The sequence below is a fragment of the Lipotes vexillifer genome, unplaced genomic scaffold (assembly GCF_000442215.2).
Source record: "Lipotes vexillifer unplaced genomic scaffold, Lipotes_vexillifer_v1.1 scaffold83, whole genome shotgun sequence".
NCBI classification, from domain to species: domain Eukaryota; kingdom Metazoa; phylum Chordata; class Mammalia; order Artiodactyla; family Lipotidae; genus Lipotes; species Lipotes vexillifer.
The window spans coordinates 912,704-937,256 of NW_006799780.1; the positions used below are offsets into that span (position 1 = coordinate 912,704).

The following is a 24,553-nucleotide window of genomic DNA, read 5'->3' on the forward strand; positions in this document are numbered from 1 at the left end:
TTTAAACAGTACAGAGAGTTTTTGGCTCATGCAACTAAAATCCAGGGGAGGATCTGCTTCAGGGTTGCCTGATCCAGCAGACATTATGAAATTTCTTTTTGTCTCTTCATTCTGTCACCCACAGTACAAGCTTCATCTCAAGGCCAGATTCCCTAGTGCCAAAAGAAAGCTGCAGCCACAATCAATTACATGGAAGAAAGCACATCTGTCCCAGAATTCTAAGCACGAGTTCTGAAGTGTACCTTGCTTAGATCAGCCTAAATCACATGCCCACCCTGAATCAATTCCTATAAACAGGAAATGGAATCTGATTGGCTACATTCACTCAGAGGCCCATTCCTAAAGCTAGAAGTGGAGCAGTTTCCCTCAAAGAACATGAGCTATGTGCACGTGGTAAAAAACGGTGGACACTGGAATGAAAATACAGGTATACATCAAGAGAAGAAAAAATAGATACTGAGGAGGCAGCCACAGTGTTCACCCCAAGATGTTCAAAATGAAGATTCAGAGTCATCGCAAAATATTATGTACAGTATTGCCCATTCAAAAGACAGAAAATCATTAGAATGATTCTTCTTACAAACAAAAGCCAAATTGGCTCCTGAGACTACTTCTATTTAATCTAGTACTAGAAATGCTAGTTTAAAAAGAGTAATATAAATACAGAAAATAAAAATATCTATTTGAGACCTATATACTTTCTAATACCAATAGAAAATACAAAAGATGATATAAATAAATAAAAATTAAACATCTCACCCTTGGTTGGGGGGGACAGGTAAATAAGACTGAAAGTATGTATGTCTGCTAGATTTTTAAACCTATGGCAGTAATAATTACAAAACATATGGTAGATTAAAAATTATCAACAATAATTTAAAATCTTTCTCTAGAAATGCTGTACCAAACTTAAGAACTTAAGGTATCATAAATGAGAATTAACAGAAATCATTATCTCAAAAAGATTCTGTACTCCTATGTTCACTGCAGCATTATTCACAATAGTTAAGACATGGAAACAACCTCAGTGTCCACTGACAAGATGAATGGATAAATAAATGTGGCTTAAAACATAAATGTAAGTCTAAGAAAGGAGGTCTTTTGCCCATTTTTCTTTAGGTCTTCTGTCCATTTTTTGATTGGACTGTTTTTTTTTTTTGTTATTGAGTTGTATGAGCTGTTTGTCTATTTTGGAAATTAAGCCCTTGTTGGTCACATCATTTGCAAATATTTTCTCCGAAGCCATAGGCTGTCTTCATTTTGTTGATGGTTCCCTTTGCTATGCAAAAGCTTATAAGTTTGATTAGGTACCATTTTTTAATTTTTGCTTTTATTTCTATTGCCTTGGGAGACTGACCTAAGAATACATTGCTACAATTTCTGTCAGAGAATGTTTTGCCTGTGTTTCTTCTAGGACTTTCATGGTGTCATGCCTTATACTTAAGTCCTTAAGCCACTTTATTTTTGTGTATGGTGTGAGGGTGTGTTCTAACTTCACTGATTTACATGCAGCTGTCCAACTTTCCCAACACCACTTGCTGAAGAGACTGTCTTTTCCCTATTGTATATTCTTGCCTCCTTTGTTGAAGATTAATTGACCATAGGAGTGTGAGTTTACTTCTGGGCTCTCTATTCTGTTCCATTGATACATATGGCTGTTTCTGTGCCAATATCATGCTGTTTTGATTACTGTAGCTTTGTAGTATTGCCTGAAGTCTGAGAGGGTTATGCCTCCAGCTTTGTTCTTTTTCCTCAGGATTACTTTGGCAATTCTGGGTCTTTTATGGTTCCATATAAATTTTAGGATTATTTGTTCTAGTTCTGTGAAAATAGTTGTGGGAAATTCGATAAGGATCACATTAAATCTGTAAATTGCTTTGGGTAGTATCACCATTTTAACAATGTTAATTCTGCCAATCCAAGAACATGAGCTATCTTTCCATTTCTTTGAATTATCTTCAATTTCCTCCATTAATGTTTTACACTTCTCAGCATATAAGTTTTTCACCTCCTTGGTCAGGTTTATTCCTGAGTATTAAAAAAAAATGTGTACACAGACACACACATACCTACACCTACACACCTACACACACACACACACACACACACACACACACACACACACACACACACTGGAGTATTATACAGCCACAAAAAATAGAAGGAACTGCTATTTGAGCCAACATGGACAAACTTTGAGGGCATTATGCTAAGTGAAATAAGTCAGACAGAGAAAGACAAATACTGTATGACCTCACTTATATGTGGATTCTAAAAAAACCACACTCATAGTTTTGGTTTGGTTTAGTTTGGTTGCCAGAGTTGAGGGATAGAATTGGGGAGAATTGGGTGAAGGTGACCAAATGGTACAAGCTTCCAGTTATAACATAAATAAGTACTGGGGATGTAATGTACAGCATGGTAACTGTAGTTAACAATACTATATTGTATATTTGAAAGTTGCTAAGAAAGTAGATCTTTAAAGTTCTCATCAGAAGAAAAACACTGTAACTACGTGAAGTGATGTCAACTAAATTTATTGTGGTAATCATTTTGCTATATATATACATTGCAAACCATTATGTTGTAAACTTTGAATAAATATGTTATATGTCAATTATATCTCAATAAAACTGGAAAAAATTAAAGAATTAACATAACATGGAAAAGAACCATTTAAAAATACTGTCTTCTTTGGCCTCAGCGCCTGAGCAACCCAGAACCAAAATGGTTTTCAGCACCCACTATACAGACTGCTGTCTGCAGACCTCCTCTCTCAGCTCCCAAGCATCCAACGTTGAATGCACAGTCCTGGAAATGGATAGGGTTGCCCTTTCCAAAGGAAGCCCCCTTCCCACCAGGTAAAAACCCTGGGCTGCCTGAGGGATGTACATTATTCTACACAAGGAGGAAGGAAGTGATTAAGTATGTAGTTGTGGGACTGGAGCCTCACATCCCCTTTACACTCTTTATCTGTGGGGATGCTTATATTAAAAGATAATCAGGACTTCGCTGGTGATTTGGAAAGCACCAAATCAGGTATAAGGTAACCACACCTCTCCAGCATTCATTATTTGTAGACGTTTTGACGATGGCCATTCTGACTGATACGAGGTTGCACCTCATTGATTTGCATTTCTCTAATAATTGGCGATGTGGAGAATCTTTTCATGTGCCTGTTGACCATCTGTATGTCTTCTTTGGAGAAATGTCTGTTAAGGTCTTCTGCCCATTTTCTGACTGGGTTGTTTGTTTTTTTGTTGTTGAGTTGTACGAGCTGTTTGTATATTTTGGAAATTAAGCCCTTGTCACTCACATCCTTTGCAAAGATTTTCTCACAGTCTGTAGGCTGTCTTTTTATTTTCTTCTTGATTTCCTTTGCTGTGCAAATGCCTGTAAGTTTGATAAAGTCCAATTTGTTTATTTTTTTGTTTGTTTTGTTTTTTTGTTTTTGCGGTACGCGGGTCTCTCACTGTTGTGGCCTCTCCCGTTGCGGAGCACAGGCTCTGGACACGCAGGCTCAGCAGCCATGGCCCACGGGCCCAGCCGCTCCGCGGCATGTGGGATCTTCCCAGACCGGGGCACAAACCCGTGTCCCCTGCAATGGCAGGCGTACTCTCAACCACTGTGCCACCAGGGAAGCCCCAATTTGTTTATTTTTGATTTTATTTATTTTGCCTTGGGAGACTGATCTAAGAAAGTATTGCTACAATTTATTTCAGAGAATGTTTTGCCTACGTTCCCTTCTAAGAGTATTATGGTGTCATGTCTTATATTTAAATCTTTAAGCCATTTTGAGTTTATTTTGTGTATGGTGTGAGGGAGTGTTCTAATTTACATGTGGCTATCCAGCTTTCCTAACGCCACTTGCTGAAGAGACCTCTTTTCTCCATTGTATAGTCTTGCCTCCTTTGTTGAAGATTAATTGACTGTAGGTAATGGGTTTATTTCTGGGATCTCTATTCTGTTCCACTGATCCATATGTCTGTTTTTGTTCCAGTACCACACTGTTTTGATTACTGTAGCTTTGCAGTATTGTCTGAAGTTTGGGAGGATTATGCCTCCAGCTTCTTTTTCCTCAGGATTACTTTGGCAATTCTGGGTCTTTTGTGGTCCCATATAAATTTCAAAGTAAACAAAACAAACAAACAAAAAGAACCCCTTTAAAATCATATCAAAAAACTAAATAAATAAAATACCTAGGAATAAACCTGACCAAGGAGGTGAAGGACTTATACACTGAGAACTATAAAACACTGAGAACTACAGAACACTGCTAAAGGAAATTAAAGATGTTTCAAAGAAATGGAAAGATATTCCATGCTCTTGGATTGGCAGAATTAGTATTGTTAAAATAGCCAAACTACCCAAAGCAATCTACAGATTTAATGTCATCCTTATCAAATCACCTAGGACATTTTCCACATAACTAGAACAAATAATCCTAAAATTTTTATGGTCACCTATTTTTAAAAGTTAGTAGCAATATTCATTTCAGCGATGGAGGAAAAAACTGATTATGGGAAAGTACAGTGCAGTCTGATGAACCAAGTAATGTTTGGGGAAATTTTTCCATAAAGGTATCTTTAAAAATAGTTTCAGCACTTATAGGGGTTTCACCTCTGGGAAAATATACATGTGAAATACTTTATTCACTAATAATATAAATAAGGTATTAGAGTGATTCTTCTGTTAGAATTACCTAAAAACAATTCAAAAATCTGTCTCCTTTTTTGACACAACCTGAGTCACTGCTAGTCAGCCCAACTTAAATTCTACATTCCAACCAACAAAACATCTTGCTGATGTCACCTGGATCTCAACTCTATCTTCAACTCCCATCCAGTCATTCAACAATGCTAAGCACCTAGTATATACTAGACAGTATGCTAAATGTACAAACATGGAGAAAACAGTTTTGCACTTCCAGAAGCTCAAAGAGGTGTACAATACTTCTAAAAGTATGATTAGAAGAACATATATAATAGAATTATGCAAAGGCATTGCAAAACGTACAAATTCTTGGATCCTGCCCCACACTTACAAGAATTAGAATCTTAGGGGGTAAAGCCTGAGTAAATGTGTTTTTTAAAAGTTCCCACGTTAAAATTAAAAATTAATTAAATGTACCCAAGTTAATCCTTTTACATAATAAAGTTTGAGAATTATTGTTATAGTACAGTAGTTCTCAAACTCTTTGGTCTCAAAATACTTTTAAAAATTACTGAGAGCCTATGATTCTGATTGGCACTAATTCCAACATATGAGTTTTTTCCCCCCACACCAAGCGATTCTCTGACACCAGTTAGGTGTCCTATAATTTAACTCAATCCTGACACTATCTACTTAAAGACAGTACCAGATTCCACGGATTAAGGGCTCAGTGCCACAAGACGCACCCACTTTGGATGCCAATCAGAAGCCCAGGTTGTTACCTATGCTTCTGACCGACTGGCTATAAATCAGAGGTTCCCAGGAACCACTCCCTGACTTGGATTAATTTGCTAAAGCAGCTCAAAGAACTTAGAAAACCAGTCTACTCACTGGTTTATGGGTTTATTACAAAGGATATTAATCAACAGACAGATGTACAGGGCTGGGTCCCAAACACAGGAGCTTCTGTCCCTGTGGAGTTTGGAGCTCAACATGGTGGTATGGGTGTGTTCTGGTTCACCAATCTGGAATCTTGTCCTTTTGGGATTTTATGAAGGTTTCATCAGAGAGGCAGGATTGAGTAAATCACTGGCCATCAGTGACTGATTCAACCTCACGGCACTCTCCTCTCCCCAGAGGTCAGGAGATGGGACTAAAAGTTCCAACTTTTTTTTTTTTTTTTTTTTTGCGTTATGCGGGCCTCTCACTGTTGTGGCCTCTCCCATTTGCGGAGCACAGGCTCCGGACGCGCAGGCCCAGCGGCCATGGCTCACGGGCCCAGCCGCTCCGCGGCATGTGGGATCTTCCCGAAACGGGGCACGAACCCGCGTCTCCTGCATCGGCAGGCGGACTCTCAAGCACTGCGCCACCAGGGAAGCCCCAACTTTTTAATCACAGTTGGTTCCCCTGGCAACAGCCCCCATCCTTTGGTTACCCAGGTGCTTTCCAAAATTGTCTAATTAACATAAGACAACTTCACTACTCTCATCACCGAGGAAATTTCAAGGGTTTTAGGAGCTCTCTGTCAGGAATGGGGAGGAAGACGAAATATATATTTCTTACTATAAATTACAATACCACAGGACCTCAAAGATCTTTTGGTTATGTGAGTTATATATATTAATATTTACTGTATTAGAAATTAAAACTGGGAAATCACAAAAATATTTTAATTAAAAATGTAGTATGTGTTAATTCACTTAAAAACAACAAAATAGGGGCTTCCCTGGTGGCGCAGTGGTTGAGAGTGCGCCTGCCGATGCAGGGGACGTGGGTTCGTGCACCGGTCCGGGAAGATCCCACATGCCGCAGAGCAGCTGGGCCCGTGAGCCATGGCCGCTGAGCCTGCGCGTCCGGAGCCTGTGCTCCGCAACGGGAGAGGCCACAACAGTGAGAGGACCGCGTACTGCAAAAAAAAAAAAAAAAGAAAAACAACAAAATAGATGTACATGTTAACAAAAATAACCTATTTTATGAAAAATAACTATATTTTCCAAAACGAAAACATTTAGTGAGAAGAATGGCAATGCTTCACATTTTTGCAAATCTTTTAAATGTCTAGATTAACAGAAGCATCTGGATTCTTATATCTCCTTCTTCATTCAATCTGTTACAATATCACATATCATTAATCTCTGGAAAACTCCACTATACAATTTTCTGCAAATGAAAGTGAAAAAGGCAAACAATGTCTCAGTATTACTATGAAAATAACTTTGACCTTGCAAACACCCTGAAAGGGTGTCAGAGACCCCCAGGGGCCCCTGGACCATACTTTGGAAACCAACGGTCTAATGAAAGGAACAGAAAATTACAGTAATCCCCCCTTATCTGAGGTTTCAGTTACCCACAGCAGTCAACTGCAGTCTGAAAATATCAAATGGAAAGTTCCAGAAATAAACAGTAAGTTTTAAACTGCATGCACGTTTTGGGTACTGTGATGAAATCTCATACTGTACTGCTTTGTCCCACCCAGGATGTGAATCATCCACACTGTATACACTACCCACTCATTAGTACAGGAAAAAACATAGTAGATACAGAGTTTGGTACTATCTGCAGTTTCAGGCACCTACTGCAAGTTTTTGAACATATCCCCCATGGATAAGAGAAGGCTACTATACAAAGTTCTTTGAGAACACAGAGAAGGGAGACAGACAGGAAACTTCTGCAGAGGTGGTGACATCTCTTGAGACTTGAGCCCAAATCCTTACACACTAGGTAGGCCCTGTAGGATCTATATCTTCTCCCTCCTACTTTTCAAGGTGTCTCCTACCCCTCCTCCTCTTTCTCACTTGGTTGCTCCTCCTCAAACTGGCCAATCTTTCTCTCTTCTTCAAGCCTTTGTATCTACTGTTGTTTTGTCTGAAAGGCTCTTCCCCCATACAGTCCATGGCTCTTCTTGGCCATACCTGGCCATCATGAAGATTAAGGACAGCTATACCCTTGTATACCTGTAATCCATTCAGGGCCCATTCCTTAGAAAATTCTGCCTTATACTAACTGTTATATATGTGCACTAGAAGCCATATTTAACAAAGTACATGGTAGCATCATTTGTAAAAGTGGAAAAAAATAAAACTAAATATTCATCAACATGAGAATGAAACAAAACACTAGTAAATTCACGCAACAGAATGAATTAGAGCTGCATGTTTCAACATGAATAAATTTTGAGAACAGTAATATGCACCAAAAGTAGGCTAAAGAGAGATTCCTACAATATGACACTACTTATAGTTTTTAAATTTTAAATTAATCTATATTTTGATAGGTAATACACAATTCAAAATTATGAGAATTTCCTCCCATCCCTGTCCTAGTTATACAGTTTCTCTCCCAGGGACAACCAACGTGACCACTTTCCTATGTATCCTTCCAGATATATTTTATGTTACACAAAAATATAAGTGTTGTTAAGTGTGCAGAATACTTTAATATGGTTCATGTATATCTACATATAAAATAGAAGTTTAAAAATATGTGTGGAAATGATAAAAACCAAATTCAGAATAATAACTACTAACAGGCAAAGAAGAAAAGGAACAAACTCAGAAAGGGGCACTTCCAATGTACCTGTATTGTTTCATTTTAGGTTTATTGTGTTTTCCCTAGATTTTTTTCATACATGAAATAAATTTTTTTCTTCATAAAATAGATGAAAAGGATCAGATGTAAGAAAATAATTAGTTTGCTGTCAGACGGAGTTTGAAACCAGAGCATACTAAAGACATAAATTCAATACTTTAAAATGAGTCTAAAGCTCAAGAGAAAGCTGGAGATTGGGGATTTATATAAAGAGATACTTGCAGTTCTAATAAATATTTAGATATATGCACCCTATATAACAGAGCACAAGTTCCTTAAGGACTGGGCCCAAAACTCTGCCATATTATGTTCCCCTGAAATATCATCTACTGCCCATAATGAGATTTCAACTTACCTATATCCTTACTATTTTTCTTAGGTTTCAAAAATAACATCCTGGTATGGGTGAGCCTATTTATGTAAGTAACTTAACAATAGGCAGTTACACCACACACACACACACACACACACACACACACACACACGTCTATTAAATTTGAATCAAAGGGAGACAGTGTTTTGGTTAGTTCTAGGTAAACTACAAAGCTTTATTTATTTTTTTAATTAATTCATTTATTCATTCATTTTTGGCTGCGTTGGGTTTTCCTTAATGCACGCAGGCTTTCTCTAGCTGCAGCAAGTGGGGGCTACTCTTCATTGTGGTGTACAGGTTTCTCATTGCAATGGCTTCTCTTGTTGCAGAGCACGGGCTTTAGGCGCGTGAGCTTCAGTAGTTGTGGCACGCGGGCTTAGTAGCCGTGGCTCACGGGCTCTAGAACGCAGGCTCAGTAGCTGTGGAGCAGGGGTTCAGTTGCTCCGCAGCATGTGGGATCTTCCCAGACCAGCACTCAAACCCGTGTCCCCTGAACTGGCAGGCGGATTCTTAACCACTGCGCCACCAGGGAAGTCCCTCAAAACCATTTTTAGATTGAACTTATTAATAATTAAAAATGCTTCTAGGGCTTCCCTGGTGGCGCAGTGGTTAAGAGTCTGCCTGCCAATGCAGGGGACACGGGTTTGAGCGCTGGTCTGGGAAGATCCCACATGCCGCGGAGCAACTGAGCCCCTGCTCCATAGCTACTGAGCCTGCGCTCTAGAGCCCGCGAGCCACAGCTACTGAGCCTGTGTGCCTACAGCCCATGCTCTGCAACAAGAGAAGCCACCGCAATGAGAAGCCTGTGCACTGCAAGGAAGAGTAGCCCCCGGTCGCTGCAACTAGAGAAAGCCCGCGTGCAACAACGAGGACCCAATGCAGCCAAAAATAAAAAAATAAATTTATAAAAAAGTTTAAAATGTTTCTACAATAGACTAGTTTCTTTTCTAGGTAAGAAACAATCCTGCGAAACTGTTAACTTCTAAAGAAATACCTGATATAAATATATTTTCTTATCTTTCATTTCTCCAATAAAAATACTATCCTGACAAAAGTCTTTGAGGATTGTGATTACTTGCAGCTGTTTTATTGCTCTTTTTTTTAAATAAATGTATTTATTTTATTTCATTTATTTTTGGCTGTGTTGGGTCTTTGTTGCTGCGCGCAGGCTTTCTCTAGTTGCAGCAAGCCAGGGCTAGTTTTCGTCATGATGTGTGGCTTCTCATGTTGCGGTGCACGGGCTCTAGGCCTGCAGGCTTCAGTAGTCGCAGCACGTGGGCTCAGCAGTTGTGGCTCATGGGCTCTAGAACTCAGGCTCAGTAGTTGTGGCTCATGGGCTTAGTTGCTCCATTGCATGTGGGATCTTCCCGGACCAGGGCTTGAACCCGTGTCCCCTGCATTGGTAGGCGTATTCTTAACCACTGCACCACCAGGGAAGACCTTTATTGCTCTTCTGAAGTTTAACTGGAGTACTCAGCAACCTCTCTCCTTTCAAAGTCTCTCACTTTTAGTGATAAAAGCAAACTTCAATTATAGGAGGGGGAACAGACTCTTGAGCTGTTCCCCCTCATATAACTGACCTCTTTTCTGGTTTTCTCCATTCCTCAACTCAATTTGCAAATATGTATTAAATGCCTGTTTTGCTGTAAGCAATGTATTATACACCATTCCTCTGGTCCCTAAAAAGATGAGAAGAACTACTTGGCCTTAAGAAAATCTTTGTATATCTTATATAGTGCAAAGTCCTTAGAACTTAACGTCCTAGGTTTGAGATCAAAATTACTGTACTAGTAACCTAAGTTGAATTACACTTCAGTAGAATTATAGGTCTTCAAAAGCTTCATAGAATACAGACATATTTCAGGCAATGGATGCACATTAAAAGCATGTCATTTTAGTACTGTTCAGAAGCTGAGGATCATTTAGTGAAAAAATAGATGCCTACTTGTTTATAGACAAATAAACCCTGAGTTAAAGCATATGTATACACATAAGGCTCCATAAAATATTTCTTTAGCACAGGTGAAAGGATATCAACAACAAAGGGGGAACTCAATTAAAAACAAAATATTAAGAAGGATTTGAAAATAATTATAATCTAGCATTAGCACTGTAGGGATGTCTTCTGACAGTTTTGGTGAATCATTTATAGATTTTAGAATGAGGGCTCTTAAACACTCACTCACTTGACTACTCTTCCCTACGATAAACTTTATGGAAGTGCAGTAAGAGAGAAACTGGCCTTGACACATTGTGTTCTCTACGTCTGCGTCTCTACTCTTGCCCTGCAAATAGGTTCATCTGTACCATATGTCTAGATTCCACACATATGTGTTAATATATGATATGTTTTTTTCTTTCTGGCTTACTTCACTCTGTATGACAGACTCTAGGTCCATCCACATCTCTACAAATGACCCAATTTCATTCCTTTTTATGGCTGAGTAATATTCCACTATATATATATGTACCACATCTTCTTTATCCATTCACCTGTCATTGGACATTTATGTTGCTTCCATGTCCTGGCTATTGTAAATAGTGCTGCAATGAACACTGGGGTACATGTGACTTTTTGAATTATGGTTTTCTCAGGTTATATGCTGGGTCATATGGTACTTCTATTTTTAGTTTTTTAAGGAAACACCATTCTGTTCTCCACAGTGGCTGTATCAATTTACATTCCCACCAATAGTGCAAGAGGGTTCCCTTTTCTCCACACCCTCTCCAGAATTTATTGTTTGTAGATTTTTTTGATGATGGTCATTATCTCAGCAAGATCTCTTCTGACCCACCTCCTAGAGTAATGAAAATAAAAACAAAAAAAAAGCAAATGGGACCTAATTAACTTAAAAGCTTTTGCACAGCAAAGGAAACCATAAACAAGATGAAAAGACAACCCTCAGAATGGGAGAAAATATTTGTAAATGAAGCAGCAGACAAAGGATTAATCTCCAAAATATACAAACAGCTCAGGCAGCTCAATATCAAAAAAACAAACCCAAATCAAAAAATGGGCGGAAGATACAGTATTTTTTAAGGTGTTAAAAATACAGAGTCACTGATATAAAGAGATATTTTGCTGGGGCTTCAAAGCAGGGAATCAACATCTCAGCAATTAAAAGAAAAATGGGGCTTCCCTGGTGGCGCAGTGGTTGAGAGTCCACCTGCCAATGCAGGGGACACGGGTTTGTGCACCGGTCTGGGAGGATCCCACATGCCGTGAAGCGGCTGGGCCCGTGAGCCATGGCCGCTGAGCCTGTGCATCTGGAGCCTGTGCTCCGCAACGGGTGAGGCCGCAACAGTGAGAGGCCCGTGTAACAACAACAACAAAAAAACGACAGCAAGGGACTTCCCTGGTGGTTCAGTGGTTAAGACTCTGCGCTTCCAATGCAGGGTACGTGGGTTCGATCCCTGGTCGGGGAACTAAGATCCCACATGCCGTGTGGCACGGCCAAAAAAAAAAAAGTTTAAAAGAAAGCAAGTTCCAGGGTCTCTCCTGGGGAGACTACACTGTTTATACTTCTACAGAATGATTACGATGATAATAACGACAGCAGTTAACATATACTGAACGTACATATCAGGCATTTGGGCTTAGTGCTTTAAATGATTACCTTACAATTCTCTGAACAACAGTACAAGAAAGATACTATCATTAACCCATTTTCCAGCTAAGAAAACTCGGGCTTTTAAAGGTTAAATAGCTTGCTTAGGGTCACCTATGTAGTGAGTGGAGCCTGGGATTCCATCTGTTTAACTCCAACTGCAGCAATAACTATACTATTTTGCTGCCACATCATAATCAATTCAGTAGCTCCCTACTGCTTCTCAGGTCAAAAATCCTTATAGAGTAAGGCTTCATCCATGCCTTTGTTCACTGGAAAGACTTCTGTTGAGCATTTATTATATGTCAACACCATACCAGGTGCTTCAAAGATAGAGGTTCTGAGTGAGGTTGCTAAATAAGTGATCTTTGGATGAGTCATTGTTATTTTAAAATGAGCTCTATTTGGGCACATTAAACAGCATCACAGTTGGAATTATGTTCTTGTATAATTTTATTATTGGAAATGGAATGTTGGAATAGGAAGACCACACATCTAAGCATTTATATCCTAAATAGTTCTGGATTACTTTTTTTTTTTTTTAATATCTTTATTGGAGTATAACTGCTTTACAATGGTGTGTTAGTTTCCGCTTTATAACAAAGTGAATCAGTTATGCATATATATATGTTCGCATATCTCTTCCCTCTTGCGTCTCCCTCCCTCCCACCCTCCCTATCCCACCCCTCTAGGTGGTCACAAAGCACTGAGCTGATCTCCCTGTGCTATGCGGCTACTTTCCACTAGCTATCTATTTTACATCTGGTAGTGTATATATGTCCATGCCACTCTCTCACTTTGTCCCAGCTTACCCTTCCCCCTCCCCATATCCTCAAGTCCATGCTCTAGTAGGTCTGTGTGGACTACTATTTTTAACAAAATTTTCCAACCTGGCTTACTACAAATTTTTAAATTTTTCTATCAAACAAAAAAATGCAATGAAAACACAGAACACACCTACATGCACACACAGGGGTCGAAAGATCTTTCATTTCCACATTCAACTTGCAGAATAATACAGGTTGTGCTGGGACAACCATGGTCATGAGTGGCCTTAGCTTTCCTCCTTTCCAGCTTAAAGAGACATCTGGTTGCCAGCTGTGTAGCTCCTACGAGTCAATGCTTGCCAAGTAGTTGGCAGAATGTGGGGAAGAGCTGACCACCTGCAATCCATTTTGACAGTGACTCTGACCATCACTTTGGAGAACTGGATACATTACAGACATTCCAAAAGGAGTTGGCTAAATTTCAAGGTAGGAAGTTGGCCATTTTGGCTGAACTTACTTTAACTCACATCAAAGTGCTATGATGTGGAAGAAGAGGAGAATACACAAAAAGGTACAAAGCTACTAAAGCTTACAAGAATAATTTACAAGGCTATGTCCCTAACCTCTCCCAGACACTGTCCACCATATTTCTAGCCATAATTACTTTAAAAAGGGGAAGCGTATATACAACTACAGCTAAACGGGTAAAACTATATCTCCATGTCTATGTAAGTACATGTGTCATTCATATTTTTCAGTTTTATGTCAGTATAAAATATATAATCCGCATACATATACATAATGTACGTCACTATAACATGTATTATATACATAAATATATGTTTGTCACTATAACATATATATATAAATATATAATTAACTGTGGCGATTTTACTTACCTTTTATGTTTTTTTATGCCTGCTGTACAATATATATGTTATATGTATCATACACAGTTGTATATTAGAGGTATGGGTATAAACAAACTTAGGAAGATGCCACAGTTTGGAAAAGGTGCTTGCTTTATTTAAAAAAAAAAAAAAAATCAATACAATTTCCCCACAGATCCATGATGTAAAATTCTATAATCAAGCCTTGTAGATTTGTAATTATGGTATGTCAGCTACATTTAAACAAGAGTGTTAAAAGATTGTTAAAGTTAAACTAACACAATTGCAGTGTGAATTGTCCTAGTCTCATTCTAATCTACTGGTGTCACTTTCATTTAATCAGAGGAAAACTATGGGCCAATGTCAGTGCTATTTCCAATGCCCTAACATTCTTTGTTCACATTGGATTTTAAGCCATTACGAATCTAAAATGGTTATAAAAAGATATATTTCAGAAAGCATTTTTAATGAATTAATTCACTCACCAGTGGACATTTTTAGCAGGCTTTATTGAAAATAAGTTGGCTTTAAAGTTATTAAATAACCTTTTATGTTAAATGAATGAAAACATTTTGTTCTTGCAGAAGAATTTCTTGAATTTACCATAAATACAGCTTAAGAAGAGAAAAACCCTTATTTTATAAACTGAAATCATACTTGGAAACTTACGGTAGACATATGTCATTTAGCTGAAATAACATATCAGCATTTAAAACATCAAGGCTATTTTTTTCTTCTGCTTTAGTGAAAAATGGGGGAAAGACAGTATCTTCAAAAAATGGTATTGAGAAAACTGGACAGCTGCCTGCAGAAGAATCAAACTGGACTACTTTCTCATATCATATCCAAAAATGAACTCACTATGGATTAAAGACTTAAAAGTAATACCTGAAACCATAAAACTTTTAGAAGAAAAAATAGGCACTACGCTCTTTGACGTGAGTCTTAGCAAGATCTTTCTGGATTTGTCACCTTGGGCAAGGGAAACAAAAACAAACAAATGGAACTAATCAAAGTAAACACCTTTTGCACAATAAAGCAAAACTATCAACAAAATGAAAAGGTCACCTACTCAACAGGAGAAGGTATTTGCAAACATATATCTGATAAGGAGTTAATATCCAAAATACACAAAAAACTCTCATAACTCAAGATCAAAAACACAAACAACCTGATTAAAAAATGGGCAGAGTACCTGAATAGACGTTTTTCCAAAGAAGATATACATATGGCCAACAAGCACATGAAAAGATGCTCAACATCACTCATCATCAGGGAAATGCAAATTAAAACTACAATGAGATATCACCTCATACCTGTCAGAATGGCTAGTAGCAAAAAGAAAACAAATAACAGGGCTTCCCTGGTGGCGCAGTGGTTAAGAATCTGCTCCAGGAAGATCTCACATGCCGCGGAGCAACTAAGCCCATGGACCACAACTACTGAGCCTGTGCTCTAGAGCCCACGAGCCACAACTACTGAGCCCACGTGCCACATCTACTGAAGCCAGCACGCTCTAGAGCCTGTGCTCGGCAACAAGAGAAGCCCACGCGCTGCAACGAAGAACAGCCCCCGCTTGCCGCAACTAGAGAAAGCCTGCGCATAGCACCGAAGACCCAACACAGCCAAAAATAATAAATTAATATAAATAAATTTTAAAAAAGAAAACAAATAACAAATGTTGGTGAGGATGTGGAGAAAAAGGAACCCTTGTGTACTGCTGGTGGGAATGTAAATTAGTGCAGCCACTATAGGAAACAGTATGGAGATTCCTCAAAAAATTAAAAATAAAACTACTATACAATCCAGCGATTCCACTCTTGAGTAATTACCCAAAGAAAACTAAAATACTAATTCAAAAAGATATATGCACTCCGATGTTCTCTGCAGCACTTACAATAGCCAAGACAATAGCCAAGATAGGGAAGAAACCTAAGTGCCCATGAACAGATGAATAAAGAAAATGTGATTGATATATATATTTATAATTACTTATACATACACACACAATGGAATATTACTCAGCCATAAAGAAAAATGAAATCTTGTCATTTGTGACAACATGGATGGACTTAGAGGGCATTATCCTAAGTGAAATAAATCAGACAGAGAAAAACAAATACTATGTGATTTTACCTATATGTGGGATCTAAAAAACAAAACAAATGAACAAACATAACTAGACAGCAACAGAATCTTAGAGAGAACAAACAGGTGGTTGCCAAAGGGGAGGCATGTGGTGGGGAAGAGAGAAATAGGTGAGGGAGATTAAGAGGTACAAACTTCCAGTTACAAAATAAATGAGTCACAGGTATGAAAGGTACAGTGTGAATATAATCAATAATTATGTAACATCTTTGTATGGTGACAGATGGTAACTAGACTTATCATGGTGTTCATTTTGAAATACAGAAATGTCAAATTACTATGTTGTATATCAGGAACTACCACAGCGTTGTAGGTCAATTATACTTCAAAAACAAAAAAAACTCATAGAAAAAAAGATCAGATTTGTGGTTACCAAAGGTGGGGAGTGGGGGAGAAGGGGAATTGGATAAAGATAGTCAAAAAGGTACAAACTTCCAGTTATAAGGTAAATAAGTACTACGAGGTATGTAATGAACAACATGATAAATATAATTAACACTATATGTTATCATGAAAGTTGTACGAGTAAATTCTGAGTTCTGATCACAAGGAAAAAAATTTTTTTCTATTTCTTTAATTCTGTATCTATATAAGATGATAGATGTTCACTAAACTTACTGTGGTAATAATTTCATAATGTATGTAAGTCAAATCATTATGCTGTATACCTTAAACTTATACAGTTGCTGTATGTCAATTATATCTCAATAAAACTAGAAGAAAAAAAATCAGTGCTGTATCTTCTACTTTAGAGAAAAGTATTTTCTAAATCACCAATAATTTAATACAGGAAAAAAAGCTTCTCTGGCGAAACTTCATATTTGCAGGATGCATTTAAGTTTTAAGTAAAGTACAACATTCAATTCACAGTTGTACTATCAGCAAATAGTCTCCAAATAATCACAGCACATACAAAACAGTGCTATGTTAGCTACTTATGTAAGTACTAATACGAATCACCCTGGTTTGCTTGGGACTTTCCCAACTTTAGCACTGTAGGTTCCACATCCTGGAAACCCTTCTGTCCCAGGTAAAGCCAGACAACTAATGTCAGCGAGACAATGGGGGGCGGGGTGGGGGAGATTTAAAGTTCTGCACTGGAAAAGAAGAAATTTGGAGTCATATCTGGTAACTCCTTGCTAGGGCTGCCAGATTAGCTGTGCCCAGTCACATATAAGTAGGTCCAGCAATCTGGAACATGGATTCAAATCTTTATTTTTATTTTATTTTTTTTCACACACACATACACACTTTATTTATTTATTTATTTACATTGAAGTATAGTTGACTTACAGTGTTGTGTTAGTTTCAGGTGCACAGCAAAGTGATTCAGATATACATATACATATATATGTTCTTTTTCAGATTCTTTTCCATTATATGTGATTACAAGATATTGAATATAGCTCCCTGTGCTATATAGTAGGCCCTTGTGTTTATCTATTTTATATATAGTAGTCTGTATATGTTAATCCCAAACTCCTAATATAAGCCCTTAAATTATCAAGGATGAACAAAAAGGAGGCTGTGATTATTTCAATAGAAAACTCGAGTAAATCTGACCTTGCTTAATACTGTTTGGCATTGATCATTCAATTAATCTCAGTAAACTTAGGTCAGGTGGCTATTCCATGCCAGGCACTGAAGACAGAGCAGTGAACAAGACAGTTTCATCACTGATGTCACTCCCAGTCTCAAAGGAAGATAAGAAGATAAAGAAAAATATTCCAGTGATGTTGGTGTAATTTGGTAAAGGATATTCAGTCTCATTTGTTAAATATTTGTCGAACATCAAATCTTTAAAAAGAGCCTGCAAGACCCAAGCCTACCAACTAATACCCATTAACAAGGAGTCACATGTGAACACAGGCTTCTGCTTGAAGAAACTTCGTATATTACCCAGCCCCTAGTGCACACATATCTCTAATTCACAGCCAGAATTAGCCCTAGAAAAACAATCCCATTGCAGGGGAGGAGATATTTGACAAGTCCTAGGAGTCAGGAACTCAGTACCAAGTCAGACTCATTGCTGTCTAACTCTCACCTTACAAGCCATTCCTAGTAACTGGACTCTCCTGTTTCTAGGGGTCTAACCTGTCTCTTGAAATCTATTTCAGGAAATCAGATCCTTTGCCTTTGTTACCATGTGAAATAAAGTTTATCTAGGACTAGAGCACTGTGAGGCTTCTGCCTATTTCCTTAGGGTCTAAAATCACCATTTTGCCAACATGCTGAAATGTGCATCTTCCACTCATTGTATGATCTCTCAGTTGCCAAATACCACCTTTTATTTATTGCCTGTTTCCATACTCCAGTAATATTCCATCTGCCTGTCCACATTTCTTCCTAAAACCCACTACAGGGAACTTTCAGATCACCTGAAGTATTTTAGCAGATTTGATGAGACGCTAAACTCTTAAGAATCTACCCTCCCAAGCACACAGCCTACCCAAACTGAACTCTAGGACTAACACCTAGAATATATTTCTAAATGGTTCTGAACTCCTGGAAAGAAAACTGAAGGAATTCTGGGCTTCAATGACTTTAAATCTCTTTTTCCAAATAAAAGTTGTTACTTCTGAAGATAAATGAGGTGATGGGAAATGAACATCTTGACTAGAAAAAAGGTGCTGAGAACAGAAACTGAATTTTAGACCATTGCTTTAAGAAACCAATGCACAGAATGCTGTTCACAAAACCAAGAACATGTCTGAATCATGAAACTAATTGAGAAGTCTTTGAAACTAAATTTGGAGGAGAAAAAAATGCAAACCTTTTTATTATAAAAAATGTTTAATATATATAGAGAAGAATATAATGAAGACCCATGACCATTCATCCCCAACAATTATTAACGTGTTGCCACATCTGCCTCATCTATTTTTTTCCTTTGCTGAAGTATAATGTAGAATTTTAAAAAAAACAGGATACTAAGGCAGAAGATGGAAGGAGTCAGAGTAAAATAATTTTCAGGAGAATGTAACAGGAGAATAGGGAACAATATTTATGGATTTAGAGTTATCTACCAAGGCAAAATATGAGTAATAAGCAGCTAAAATAGAAATTTTAGATTTTTTAAAAACCATATCTCATTTCAGTACATATGGGAAAGCTCTACACCAAAATGTCAACAGAAAAGCCATGAAAAAATGTACAGTAGGCATTTCCATTAATTTATAAGCAATTTGAGATATTATGAAGTAAATTATGAAGGGATTTCATAAAAATGATAAAGTTACTTATGTACGAAGAATCAAAATTAGTGAGATAATGCTCTATTATTGAAATAAAATGAAAACAAAACTTTATTTCCAAGCAGTTTCCATAAGTACTTAAGAATTTTTGAAAGCCTGAAAACGTAAATTATTATCTAAATGAGTGTGTCTTCCCACAAATAACAAATGCTGGTGAGGATGTGGAGAAAAGGGAACCCCTGTACACTGTTGGTGGGAATGTAAATTGGTGCAGCCACTATGGGAAACAGCATCAAGGTTCCTCAGAAAACTAAAAATAGAACCACCATATGATCCGGCAATTCCACTCCCGGGTATTTATCTGAAGAAAATGAAAACACTATTTCAAAAAGATACATGCACCCCCATGTTCACAGCAGCATTATTTACAATAGCAAAGCTATGGAAGCAACCTAAGCGTCAGTCAACTGATGAATGGATAGAGAAGATGTGATATACGTACACACACATACACACACACACACACACACACACACACACACACACACACACGACAGAATACTACTCAGCCATAAAAAAGAATGGAATTCTGCCATTTGCAACAACATGGATGGACCTACAGGGTATTATGCTTAGTGAAGTAAGTCACACAGAGAAAGACAAACACTTTATGTTATCACTAATATGTGGAATCTAAAAAATAAAACACACAAATGAATATAACAGATCAGAAACTGACTTACAGATATAGAGAGCAAACTAGTAGTTACCAGTGGGGAGAGGGAAGGGAATGGGGTAGAATAGGGGTTGGGGATTAAGAAGTACAAACTACTACATATAAAATAAATAAGCTACAAGAATATATTGTACAGTACAGGGAATATAGCCAATATTTTATAATAACTTAATGGAGAATAATTAATAAAAATTTTGAATCACTGTTATACACCTGAAACTAATATTGTAAATCAACTATACTCAATAAAAAAGTCATTTCTCATGACTTTCCCTCTAAAGCACTCTTCATTATACCCTGGTACTTCTGCCAAATAGATTTATGAAAATGACATACCAAAGTAAGTCTAACAAAAGTGAAAACAGAACTTGGGGGTAATAGGGCAAATTATATTTTCAATTACACATCTCAACTCCCCTTCTATTATCACACATTTAAAAAAATACTCTTCTGGGGGGCACTGTAGCTTAAAACAAAAGGTTGTAGATCAGAAACCCTAGTGCTTTTCCCTGCTCTGCCACTAACTAGCACAGTGACCCCGGACAAGTTTACTTTTCCTATTTTAACTTCATTAAACCTGTTTCTCATCTGTAAAATGGGAATACAAACCATAGTATTAGTTAACATTTACTAGTACTTACCACATACTGTTAAACAGAACAGCAGGCGTTTTTTGGAACAACTGCACGAGGCGGGTACTTACTCCATTTTACAAACGAGGAAACTGAGGCACGGTGCAATGTAATATATTCAACAATACATAATATATGGCAGAATCAAGATTGGAACCCAAGCAGTCTCACTTCAGAAAAGGCTGTACATTTCACTACTACTCATCCTATCTCCTTACCGCCTTAACAATAATGACAGCTTCTGGAAAGCACAGTGCAATGCTGTGCTAAGCCGCAGAGGCAATATCTTAAAAAGTGAATTTATTCTCCCCTTTGCCTTGTCCTTCCTCTGGTGAAAATATCAACACAGGGAGGAAAGGTGGGCAGAGGAAGAAGCCAGAGAGCTAGGATCAGACATGTTTACTGCCAAACAACCTGCTTCTTCAGAAGGCTGTTCATCTTTTCTCTTGGAATGCCTCAAAGGTCTGAACAATAAAGGCCTAATAAGCACTCCAGTGTCTCACAGCGGTGAGAATAACGGCGAATTACAGGACTGGCCTACACAGGATAGTTATTTGAACAGCACCCCACAAGCTCCGGGGCGAGCCTCGGGGAAGCTAGCCGAGGAGTGAGGCCAAAGAAGTTTGTCGAGTGTGCTGGAAGTTCACGCCGCAGTTCTTCAGACTGCGAGTCCCGCCTGCCATGTCGGATGACAGGGCGCCCGCAAGGTCCCATTTCTAATGAGGGCCGGGCTCGCAGCGACCCCCTAAACTTCACAACGGGCTCGCACGTCCACGTGAGCGCAGGTAATGGACCGGAAGCGCCCCCCACCAGCCAGGTTCCGCAGAGAGACCCGGGCAGCGCACTCGGAGATACTACCCCAGCCCGCCCCGCCCTCGAGAGCCGGGCCGCCGCCCCTCTGCCTCCCGGACTGCGGGCGCCGGAGGGGTGGGGCCGCCGCGACCTTCACCGCTCTGCGGCTGGGTTTTGGAGGGGGCAGGCGCGGGGAGGGGAGTGCCCCGGTCCGGTGATTGGGCACCTGCGCGCCCCCTCCGTTCCCGCCTCGTCCCCACCGGCCGCGGCGCCCCAGTTGAGGCCTGGAGTCCGGGGCCCAGCTCGGGCCTGCGCTCCGCCCGGCCTCTCGGGCCGCCACGGGGCGAGGAAGACGAGGCGGCGGCAGCTGCGCCGCTCCTGGCTCCTTACCGCTTCACCACGCCGGTTTTGATCTTGATCTGCCTCACGCGAGGATCGGCCATGGTCCCTCGAGCGCCGCGGGAATGAGTGGCGGAGAGCCGGGGTAACCGTTGAGGGAGACTAAGCGAAGGAAGCGGGCCTGTAGGCGTAGCCGGCGCGGACCGGCGCGCATGCGCACACTCCGGCGCGGCCCCGGAGCCACCCTGGCGCTGCTGCCACACCCGCTGGGCGTGGGCCCAGGGTCGCGAGCCAAGGGCGGGTCACCACTCACCCACCTCCACCAAGTTTCCCGCTCGCAGAACCTGGCTTGTCTATCTCAAGTAGCCCTCCTTTTTATTCTTGAACAGCCCTCCTCTTAGTGTGAATACAAGTTACACTTTTCCCGGTCTCCACAGCCTGGGCGTTTAGGGAAACTTGTGTCTCCCCGGATAGACTGGTTTGGCCATGACATTGCTTTGCGAGATTATCTGCTGAAAGGAGGGAGTGACCTAAAAATTGAAGATATTTTCGGTGTCATTATCTTATGTGAAATGGGGTAAAATGATGCAGGTTTAAAGAAATAAACTACCGTCATGCACGCAGTTAAGAAAATCCTTACCCTCTACCTCAGACCCCTGCAAACAATGTTTGTGGATAAATGCACCTAACAAAAAAAACGACTATAGGACTTATTCAAAAATCATTACCTCTAGTAAATCTTAAATATCCAACTTACAAAAATTGTGTGGCATAAAAAAGCTTGGGCTTCGTGGTCAAACAAACCCACTGACCTTTGGTATTAAAGGGGTTTTACGCTTTAATAGCTAACTGACACTGGGCACATAGGCCACTTAACCTCGCTGCTGAGGCTTTTGCCTTGTATGCAAAATAGAAATAATGTCCACTTTACAGAGTAGATATGAAGGTTAAAGCTCAATGCCTGGCATAATATCCAACAGCTTTTGACTATTTTATATTTTCAAAAAATGTGTCTATTGCATAAAATGAGACAAACCTCCAGTGAGCTCTGGCAACCTCTTCCTGACAGAGTCCCCCAAGGAACGCAGGGCAGAGCCTCCTTCCTTTTATAGTTTCTTGGTATCATTCTTCAAAGGCCTCTCTTTACCCTTCCCTCCACTTGATTCACTCCTTCTGGCTTTTGTGACTAGCTCTGGACAGTTCAAGACCCTGCCAGTTCAGGAACCTTAGTATAAATCCAAGATCAAAACCCATCTCCTGGAGAAAGTCTACCACGACTGACCCCTGCCCATTTAATGCTCCCTGGATACTTTGGAATCACCCAAAATTAATTTTTACTTTTGGTATATTTCTTTTTAAAAAAAATAAATTTATTTATTGGCTGTGTTGGATCTTCATTGCTGCATGCGGGCTTTCTCTAGTTGCGGCGAGCAGGGGCTACTCTCGCGGGCTTCTCATTGCGTTGGCTTCTCTTGTTGAGGAGCACGGGCTCTAGGGTGCGAGGGCTTTAGAAGTTGTGGCACGCAGGCTCAGTAGTTGTGGCGCACGGGCTTAGCTGCTCCGCGGCATGTGGGATCTTCCCAGACCAAGGATCGAACCCGTGTCCCCTGCATTGGCAGGTGGATTCTTAACCACTGAGCCACCAGGGAAGCCCTATTTTTGGTATATTTCTTTTAAAAACTATTGTTTGAGTCCTTCACGAGGGTGTACTCACTCTCTTCATTGGGTTATAAACATCTTTAGAGGCAAGAATCTTGTCTTGTATAAATCTTCCTGTCCTAACCTCCACCTGTGTTCTGTACACAGCAGGTGTTAAATTCAGTAAATACTGTCATCTGACTGGTTGGCACACTGAAATAAACTTCAAGTGACACAGCAGACCTATGAAATACTGGGGGGTGGCGGGGTGGGGGAGGTCAAAACAAAACAAAACAGAAAAACCAACAGACTCAACACAGCAAAATTCTACAAACAGGAATCCAGTAGATCATTAATATAAAGTTACTGGGCAACACCTTAAGGCAAAGAAAAAACAGCAGTGAAACCCACACACCAAAAGATTGTACTGATAGGGCTCTTGCTATTGTCAAGGATCTTCCTTTAGTCAGGCAACAAAAGCCTTGTAACTCTCCATACTTTCCTTTTTGCCTTGGTTTCCAGAACCTCAGAGCTTAGTTTTGCACTGATTTGCAGGATTTCCCTCAGCCTAGGTTTTTTGATGTAAATACCTAATATTTCCCCAAACCCCCAACTCTACCTCCACCCATTTGCTTTTTTTCTCTTTGTTTTAATGATTTCGTATGTGTGAACCAGTAATAAATAAATGTAACATACCAGCCAAAAGACCTGTATATTTCTATATTTATACGAATGTTTATCCTACTGTATTCTTAGTTTCCTATTTAGGACCTCCCAGATGACTTATTTATTTATTTTATTTTATTTATTTTTATTTTTTTCTTTTGGTACATGGGCCTCTCACTGTTGTGGCCTCTCCCGTTGCAGAGCACAGGCTCTGGACGCACAGGCTCCGCGGCCATGGCTCACGGGCCCAGCCGCTCCGCGGCATGTGGGATCTTCCTGGACCGGGGCACGAACCCATGTCCCCTGCATCAGCAGGCGGACTCTCAACCACTGCGCCACCAAGGAAGCACTGACTGATTTATTTAACAAACACTTTGTATGGGGGTTAATAAGGGATACCACTGTATCCCAGCATGTAGCAATGCCTGGCATATAGTCAGTACTCAATAAATATTTCTTGAATGAATAAATGCTGCTTTAAAACTCTTTTTTTCCATTTAACAATATGTCATGGAGCCTTCTCATTTCA

At 39.5% G+C, this 24,553-nt stretch overlaps 1 protein-coding gene across 1 annotated transcript in view; it reads right to left on the minus strand.

Annotated features, from left to right (window-relative positions):
* Positions 1–21,930, minus strand: part of TBCA (tubulin folding cofactor A) — a 102,453-nt gene extending 80,523 nt beyond the window's left edge. The window contains exon 1 of the mRNA XM_007471958.1: positions 21,772–21,930. Coding sequence (XP_007472020.1) covers positions 21,772–21,824 — 53 coding nt within the window. The 5' untranslated portion in view covers positions 21,825–21,930. The remainder of the gene's footprint in view (positions 1–21,771) is intronic.
* Between the last annotated feature and the right edge of the window lie 2,623 nt (positions 21,931–24,553).